This window comes from Epinephelus fuscoguttatus, linkage group LG18 (assembly GCF_011397635.1).
Source record: "Epinephelus fuscoguttatus linkage group LG18, E.fuscoguttatus.final_Chr_v1".
Taxonomy (NCBI): Eukaryota; Metazoa; Chordata; class Actinopteri; order Perciformes; family Serranidae; genus Epinephelus; species Epinephelus fuscoguttatus.
This window is the reverse complement of record NC_064769.1, coordinates 41,185,756-41,195,549: the sequence shown is the minus strand read 5'-3', so window position 1 is coordinate 41,195,549 and position 9,794 is coordinate 41,185,756. Positions and strand designations below refer to the sequence as shown.

At 41.6% G+C, this 9,794-nt stretch overlaps 1 protein-coding gene across 1 annotated transcript in view; it reads left to right on the top strand.

Moving 5' to 3' along the window:
- Positions 1-8,145: 8,145 nt before the first annotated feature.
- fktn (fukutin) overlaps positions 8,146-9,794 on the top strand; it is a 37,648-nt gene continuing 35,999 nt past the window's right edge. The window contains exon 1 of the mRNA XM_049604920.1: positions 8,146-8,404. Within this exon, the coding sequence (XP_049460877.1) occupies positions 8,303-8,404 (102 nt within the window). The 5' untranslated portion in view covers positions 8,146-8,302. The remainder of the gene's footprint in view (positions 8,405-9,794) is intronic.

Here is a 9,794-nt window from a genome sequence, read left to right as displayed (position 1 = left end):
AAGGCAGCAGGTGGTGGACCTAAGGTTTCTAACTATGTCTGTCAAAGTAGCATAATTTAATGGGTGAAAAAGTGCCAAATTAACTGGAGTAGTCTTATGAGGCACAGGTGAAATAGTCACTGTGTTGGAGTTACAGACTGTCTGTCTTATCTTTAAAATCTTGTCTGTGAAAAAAGAAGCAAAGTCATTGCATGCCTTGGTGGATAGCAGTTCAGGAGGGACTGACGCTGATGGGTTTGTCAGTCTGTCAACAACAGTAAATAAAGTCCGTGCATTGTTGTTATTTTTGTTGATAATCTCAGAGAAAAAGGACTGCTGCGCCCTTTTTAGCTCCAAGCTATAGATGTGCAGACTTTCCTTACAGATGTCATAATGAACCTGGAGTTTGGTTTTTCGCCACCTGCGTTCTGCTTTTCTGCATTCTCTTTTTTGAGCTTTTACCTGTGTGGCGTTCCTCCATGGTGGTTTTTTCTTACCAGAGACAACTTTGCCCTTCATGGTGGCAATATTGTCCATAATATTCATAGCTTTAGAGCTGAAACTATGAACCAGATCATTGACAGAGACTGAGGGCAGAGCTGGTGTGGGTATAAAATCCTGGGTGAATAGTGTACAGGTGTTTTCACTGACATAGCGTTTTCTGATTACCCTTGTTGTACTTTTACTGGTGTCAACGGAGATGGCCATTTTAAAGAAAACACAGTAATGATCAGAAAAGGCAACATCAGTCACCACAACCTCAGAAATGTTGAGCCCTTTGGAGATAATTAGATCTAAAATATGTCCCTTATTGTGTGTTGGCTCTGTTACATGCTGGGAAAGTTCAAAGTTGTCCAGGATGTAGAAAAGTTCTTTCACACTGCCATCTTTGGGATTATCAATATGGATATTAAAATCACCCACTATAACAACACAGTCAAAATCAATACAGACAACAGACAATAGTTTAGAAAAGTCATCAACAAAGTGTGCACTATATTTTGGAGGCCTGTAAATGGTTACTAATACTGCTTGACAGGAGGATCTCAACTGCAGTGCAACATATTCAAAAGACTCAGACTTCCCATATGACAGCTGTTTGCACTGGTAAACATTCTTAAATAAAGTGGCTACTCCACCTCCTTTCCTGAGTTCTCTAACTGAGCTGATAAAATGAAAGTTTGGGGGGGCTGATTCAATAAGTACTGCTGCACTGTTGTTTTCATTTAACCAAGTTTCAGTTAAAAACATAAAATCAAGGTTTCTCTTGATAATAAAATCATTAATTAATAGTGACTTGCCAGCCAGAGATCTGATATTTAATAAAGCTAAGTTTAGTGTACTAACATTGTCTGACACAGTCTGTGGCTGACGCATAACTGGAGTCAGATTAGATAGAGTAGCTGTGCGCTTCGAGTACACATTGTTTTTCCTGATGCTAGTCAAAACAGGAATGACAGACCTTGGAGATGACTCTGGCTGATGCTTTTCAATTTCAAGATGTGTTTGACCATGCCACCGGCTATTTAAGATTGCCGGTATGTTTAAGGAAGTGGCATGGGGTCTGACTCATCTCTGACAGGCACCTGAGTGATGACGTCTAGGGCTACTATTTAAGAGTTCATCAATTTGACTGAGCTTTAGTGTGGCAGCTTTAACTAACTCCTTGATTGGTGAGCGTGGTGGAGGGGGGGGTTGACGCTGGCTCCGTGGTGATTGTGGTGGTGGTGGGGAGGGTCGACGTTGGCTCTTTAGTGTTTGCGCCGGTGCTGGAGGGGGGTGGCGTTGGCTCCTTGGTGGTTGTGGTGAAGGGCAGGAGGGAGGTTGTTGGATCCCTAACTGGGACAGGGACATCCTCTGAATGCCTTGGGTGATGTGGAGCAAAGGGTCAGGTGAAGGGGGAGAGCTGCAGGCTGTCTGTCTCTGTGCCACGTACTTGTCCTTGGCTCTTATCTGTCCATTCTTGTTTTGGTATGGCCTTCCAAGAGCATGACGTAGGTTGGCCCCGAGTAGTCTGCATCCAGTGATGTTCGGATGAATCCCATCACGCTGAAAACGATCCTTAGAGTTCCAAAAGATGTTAAAATTGTCAATGAACTTTATCCCATGAGTGAAGCATGCCGATGTCAGCCATGTATTCAGGGCAAGGAGTCTGGTAAAAGACTCGATTCCCTTCCCCAGGGTTGGAATGGGGCCAGAAATGAACACATTTTGTGACTGACAGTCACTCAGTTTCTCCGGGAGCAAGGAAAAGTCTTTTTTCAAGATCTCAGAGCCAGTTTTTCCTCGTAGAATGTCAAAAGACCCAGCATGGATGATGATCCTCATGTTACTGGGGTGTGCAGAGAGGATCACTGGCAACAGCTCAGTTAGCTCCCTGACAGACGTGTCAGACACTGTTAGATTTTCAGTCTTTGCCATTCTTACATGCTTGGTTATTGAGTCTCCGATCAGGATGGTGTCTGGCTGATCAGGTGTGGTGTTAGCGATACTTCTCCTGGCCCTTGGCTTCTCAGGTGTGGAGTTAGCATAGTTTTTTCTGGCCCTGGGTCTAGCAGTGGTTTTGGGGCTATGGTTTGCATTTTGGATAGCCTTGGCCTGCCTGGGTTCAGTGTAGTTGGTATTGTCACATATTTCATTTGGAGCCAGTGCATCATACCTGTTCTGTAGAGAGAGTTCAAGTGGAGGGGTGAGCGTTGGGGCTCTCTTGACTGATTTCCTGCTGGATTTGCCTCTGCGTCTAGTGACATCAGACCAAGTCCTAGCTGGAGTTGATGCTTTTGGTCGAGCACCAGTCCTGTGCCAGTAGGAAGGGTTGTTAGGAAAGGCCAGTTTGGGAGCCTCTGCAGCTGATCCAGTGGTGTTAGGACATATCCATGGGATTGTGTCAGCCAAGTCAGCGATGGTGTGCTCCACATTTGTTGTATTTCCATATACACCAGTCTGTCCATCAGCCCCTTGTATGTTAGCTGCCACAGAGTCAATAAATTGTTCACTTTCACGAATTTGCTGTAGTGTTTCATTCTTCATTTGAAGCTGCCTTATTGTCTCAGTTAGTCGCTCACATTCTGTGCAGCTCACAGATTTTGCCATCTTGTCCTTGTCCTGATCACAGGTTTCCAGTCACAGACACAGCAAAAGGCTTGCACTGTGCCTCAGTCCTGCTCACACAGTACTAAAGTGGTGAAAAAGTGGTGAAAATATGGCAGAAGTCCTCTGTATCTTTCACAAATTAAAGTCCCCATGCTTTATAAGTATCCAGGATCTACTTTCTGTAGCTTTTAGCAGAAAAAAAACAAGTGTATCCACAAAAGAATGTAAGCAAAGCGGAGCGCAAGCAGCAGAGCGTCTGCACTGTAAGAAAGCCGGAAGAATAGCTCAAAGCACAAGGAATATGTTTTTCCAGACATCATAAAGAGATCTCCTTGAAACTGTATGGCCAAACAATTGAGCAGGTCGGGGTCATTAGGTTACTGGGTATGTGGCTGGATGAAAAGTTGACTTGGAAGTATCACATCGATAAAATAAGGGATAAGACAAGTCAACAATCTCTTAAGATGCTTGTCAGGAAGAGACTGGGGAGCAACCAGAGTATCACTGTTAAATATATATCAGACTATTATGAGAACAACACTAGACTATGGGTGTATAGGGTATTTATCAGCAGCAGAAAGTCATCTTAAAAAGTTGGATGTACAGCAGGCACAGGGACTGAGGATATGTAGTGGAGCATTTAAATCCTCTCCAGTAGCAGCCATACAAGTGGAAATGGGGGAATAAACTTTTCGGATCAGAAGAATGAAACTTATGTTAGCATACTGGGTCAGTCTTCAAGGGCATAGCATTTCCCACCCTGCTAAAGCCATCCTGGAGGACTGTTGGGAACATAATGACTCTAATTTTATGAGCTTTGGATGGATAGGGAACATAAAGGCAGGACCAGCAGGTTTAGGTCATATACAATTCAGTCCAACAATCCCTCATTCACGTACTTCTCCCGGGCTATTTGTAGAACCATCAGAAAACCTAGAAATACAGCAACAACTGAAGAAAAAGAGTAAGCAAGTCTCTCCTGGGAGGGTAGCTCAGGGTTATCTGGAAAAACACTTCTCAGACAAAACAGTGATTTTCACCGATGGGTCAAAAGACCCTGATACTGGACGAACAGGAGCTGCAGTTTTCATTACATATCAAGAAAAGAACCACAGACCATTTATCAGTATATGCAGTGGAGTTTTCAGCTATTAAATTAGGTTTGGAGTGGATAGAAGAAAACAACCATAACAACACACTAATAGCATCAGACAGCTGGGCAGCACATACACAAACACATTTGCCCATCATTAATTATATATATATATTATATATATATACATATACAGTACAGGCCAAAAGTTTGGACACACCATCTCATTCAATGCGTTTTCTTTATTTTCATGACTATTTACATTGTAGATTCTCACTGAAGGCATCAAAACTATGAATGAACACATGTGGAGTTATGTACTTAACAAAAAAAGGTGAAATAACTGAAAACATGTTTTATATTCTAGTTTCTTCAAAATAGCCACCCTTTGCTCTGATTACTGCTTTGCACACTCTTGGCATTCTCTCCATGAGCTTCAAGAGGTAGTCACCTGAAATGGTTTTCCAACAGTCTTGAAGGAGTTCCCAGAGGTGTTTAGCACTTGTTGGCCCCTTTGCCTTCACTCTGCGGTCCAGCTCACCCCAAACCATCTCCATTGGGTTCAGGTCCGGTGACTGTGGAGGCCAGGTCATCTGCCGCAGCACTCCATCACTCTCCTTCTTGGTCAAATAGCCCTTACACAGCCTGGAGGTGTGTTTGGGGTCATTGTCCTGTTGAAAAATAAATGATCGTCCAACTAAACGCAAACCGGATGGGATGGCATGTCGCTGCAGGATGCTGTGGTAGCCATGCTGGTTCAGTGTGCCTTCAATTTTGAATAAATCCCAACAGTGTCACCAGCAAAACACTCCCACACCATCACACCTCCTCCTCCATGCTTCACAGTGGGAACCAGGCATGTGGAATCCATCCGTTCACCTTTTCTCTCGTCTCACAAAGACACGGCGGTTGGAACCAAAGATCTCAAATTTGGACTCATCAGACCAAAGCACAGATTTCCACTGGTCTAATGTCCATTCCTTGTGTTTCTTGGCCCAAACAAATCTCTTCTGCTTGTTGACTCATCTTAGCAGTGGTTTCCTAGCAGCTATTTGACCATGAAGGCCTGATTCGCGCAGTCTCCTCTTAACAGTTGTTCTAGAGATGGGTCTGCTGCTAGAACTCTGTGTGGCATTCATCTGGTCTCTGAGCTGAGCTGCTGTTAACTTGCGATTTCTGAGGCTGGTGACTCGGATGAACTTATCCTCAGAAGCAGAGGTGACTCTTGGTCTTCCTTTCCTGGGTCGGTCCTCATGTGTGCCAGTTTCGTTGTAGCGCTTGATGGTTTTTGCGACTCCACTTGGGGACACATTTAAAGTTTTTGCAATTTTCCGGACTGACTGACCTTCATTTCTTAAAGTAATGATGGCCACTGGTTTTTCTTTAGTTAGCTGATTGGTTCTTGCCATAATATGAATTTTAACAGTTGTCCAATAGGGCTGTCGGCTGTGTATTAACCTGACTTCTGCACAACACAACTGATGGTCCCAACCCCATTGATAAAGCAAGAAATTCCACTAATTAACCCTGATAAGGCACACCTGTGAAGTGGAAACCATTTCAGGTGACTACCTCTTGAAGCTCATGGAGAGAATGCCAAGAGTGTGCAAAGCAGTAATCAGAACAAAGGGTGGCTATTTTGAAGAAACTAGAATATAAAACATGTTTTCAGTTATTTCACCTTTTTTTGTTAAGTACATAACTCCACATGTGTTCATTCATAGTTTTGATGCCTTCAGTGAGAATCTACAATGTAAATAGTCATGAAAATAAAGAAAACGCATTGAATGAGAAGGTGTGTCCAAACTTTTGGCCTGTACTGTATGTATATATATGTGTGTGTGTGTGTGTGTGTGTGTGTGTGTGTATATTTAAGCAATATCACACGAGAGGGAGTGATGTTGTACTGTGATATCGTCACAGCTGTGATTCGGTCGTAGCCGAAGACAATCACAGCCGTGACGATATCACAGTACAACATCACTCCCTCTCGTGTGATATTGCTTTTATACAACAGTCCAACAGTTAAATAAGCAAGGCTGATTAAGAAATGTTGAAAAATGAGGACAAAATAGATCATTTAAGCATTTTATTTGTCTTCCGCCAACAAAAATAGTTCCCTCAGGACTCCGCTGTCACCGTTGCTATGTAACGCAGACATGGTGCGCCAGGCACTTACTCTTTATACACATTTATCTGCACGTTTCCGTTAATTGTGCAGCCGGTGAAATAAGACTGGTGACTGCATGGTGGACTGTGGCTTCACAGGCACAGCCGACTCTAACTTCTGATCTGATAGTATATTGGTTTTCTCCAAGTCATTGAGCTCCGCTGATGAAACACTGACAAACCTGGATGTGTGCTCAGATGGATTCAGCTTCTCCTCTCCCTCATCTTCCTCTGATGACCATTCATAGTTCAATTCAAAACTTATTTTAGGAAATAAATCCATATTTTTGGCTGTTTGACAGTGGATGAATTAATTAGCCTACAACGCAACTGCTGACCTCACTGACACTGACCGTCAGTTTTGATTTGATTGCTGATTGCAATCAGCTGTGAGGCGGAGTGATACATACACAGTGAAATAACCGTGATGTTGTACTCCAATATCGTCACGGTTTTACTGTCTCTCGACCAATCAGATTGCAGGGCCGGAACTAACTGTTGTATAAATGGATATATATATATATATATATATATATATATCTCCAAGAGGCATATATGTATATATATATATATATATGCCTCTTGGACCATTTATATCAGAACTGATTACTGCTTTAGCATTAAAATATATTAACATAGCCTATTAATATTATTACTGTCCCCTTACTGTACAAACTGTAAATAAATCTTTATTCCTGACTATGTGACGTCACCATTAATGTGTTTCTAGTTAAAATAGTGGGGGTTTTTTTTTTATTTTTATATATTTTTTTTTTGGTAGATTGACTTATGGGGTGATTTTGAAAGAGTAATTAAGTTAATCTTCTCATAAGTGGATGTAATATGTAGAGATGCCATCTAGGCCGTTTTTCTTCATTTTGTTTTTTTTAAAGTCTATATTTTGTTGAAAAAACGTGAAAAAGCAGCTGTGACCAAGCTATCACGAGGTGAGTAGCATTGTAAGCATGATTAATAGCGATATACTTCAGTTTGTCTGTGTGTTTTTGTATGCAAGCGGGTCTGCTGCGGTCTGCTGACAGTCCACAATGGCGGCGGTAGGACAAAACCATGGGCGAGTCTGTTGCTATGGCGTGGTGGTTGGTGACAAATTCTGTCTTAATAACAAGGTGAAAGAAGTTTCGTTTAAAGTTTTACATCAAATCTACCCTGCAAAGAAAACACTAGAAATATTTAAACTGGACATTGAATATGTGTGTGATTTCTGTGGACTTGAAGATGAAACCATCTCTCACTTATTTTATCAATGTACTTACAGTAGAACTTTTTGGAAAGATGTTCAACATTTTGTGCAAGAGAAAACAGGAAGAACGATCAGTTTCCAGGAAAAACACATTTTTATTTATTTTGATCAAGACAAAGATTTGTGTTTTTTCTGTCAGTTGATCTTGAGTTTGAGGAAATTTCACATCCATAAAAACAAATGGGTCAAATCTAAACCAAACATTGTACCCTTTCGACAAGAACGGCACCGTTATGCTGCCACAGTTAAGGACATTAGAAACAAGAAAGCCACAAAAACATACTCTATTATGGAGAAATTTTGTGGAAGTGATCTGTAAAGGCCTCTGGCTGTCTTTTGTTTTTTGTTGGGTTTTTTTACCCTTGCTTTGTGTGTATCTCTGCACCCCATGTATGTTTGTAAGTATCTATGAGTGTATGTCTGTATGTAAGGTTTTGTGTGTCGCACAATAAAAAATAAATAAATAAATAAAAAAAGTCTGTTGCTATGGGGCGTTCTATTGAGCTTCGCCTCTTGTTATCCATGCTCTTTGATTTTACTTCGAAAGTCCCCGCAGGAAGCGGTCATTTCAAAGATGGCGCCGGTTGTTGTCGCTGCTGACAGCTCGGAGTTTTTCGCGCCGTTGTTCGGTTTTTCCGCCGTTAGTCCCGAACACAGAGTTCCGGTTTGGGTGTCATGAGGAGCCGATTACCGTGCAGTCTTACCGGATGCCTCGTGTGAACCGGACGGCCGTCTTATCGCTGCTGATCGTCAGTAGCTCCGTGTTCCTGCTGTTCCAGTTGTATTACTACCGGAAGTACGTCAGTAAGGTGAGCCACACGTCAACAACACAGCACGCCACAACCAAGGATTTCGATACATTTATTTGGATTCATGTTTTTATCATCATTTACACTTTCCAACATGTCCACTGCTGAATAATGACATTCATAAAATAACCTGATTTAATTTAGATCAAACAGAAAAGTTTTTAAATGACGTCACAGGTCATCTGTGTCAGAATTCAACCACTCAGAGACGATGTGGCTCTGTAGGCTCGTTAGAGATGAACTGCGCCTGGACAGTAGACAAGATCAGCAGGAGGTGGTGACACAAAGCTGCCTCAGGTCAGACAGTTTCCCGACAGTTGCCTGCAGCCTTCAGTCCGTATAGGAAGTCACAGAGATTTTTTAATAGCTTTATGTACATATTAAGGTACAATCAAAAACTGTTTATGCCAGGGGATTAAAAAAACAACAGAATACAAAAAAAAAACAGACAATTAAAGGATAATAGATCAATAAACGTACACAGTCATCAATCTTTATAGTACTTACCAAAAACAGAAGTAAACGAGAGCAGGCTGCTGCAGCAGGAGGCGGTGACGAAAAGGTGAAGTCGGACAGTTTCCCGACAGTTTCCAGCAGCCTTCAGTCCGTACAGGAAGTCACAGACACACTAACATCCTGTCTGGAATGATGTCAGTTCATTAAAGAAGTGATCAGACCCATATATCAGTTTGTTCTCCAGTTGTTTTAATTATGATAGATTAATTTATTAAAATGCTTTACAGGTGATCTGTAGTTTATGTTCATGTTTTTTCCTCCATTTGATATGAACTCTCCTGTAAATCAGCATCATATCAGTTTGACCTGTCCTCTCAACTACACAGGCTGAATACACTGTGTTTGACTGTAAGCTTCATATTTTATACAAGACAACAGCTTTCATTAAGGCTCAGTCAGATACAGTCAGGGCTTCACATCTGTACACATGTTATCCCACTGACCACCAGTCTCTGTGCTGCTAAATGCTTCAATAATTAAAACAGTCCAGTGTTAATATACAGTAGACTCTGTATAGTTTATGATGAATGTGTTCAGTCTGTGACGACTAAACTTCACCATCAGTCACACAACATGTTTCTGTTCACAGAATAAACCTTCAAATCAGACAAATACAATCTTAATCTCTGAAATTCAACAAAAATGAGTAGTTTATCTAAAAAGTCATCTTGTTGAGTCGACATCTGAACCAATCAGCTGTTAGATCAGGTGAGAGCCAGGCGGTGCAGTATGTATTCAACAGCATTTTAAATATTGATTATCTGATATGAATTGTATACCTGATGTCTGAATAAACTTCTCCTCTGAACATCTGACCTGTTTGATCCCATTTATATTGGTGAGGACAGACTAAATGACAAACTGCTGTCAGTGT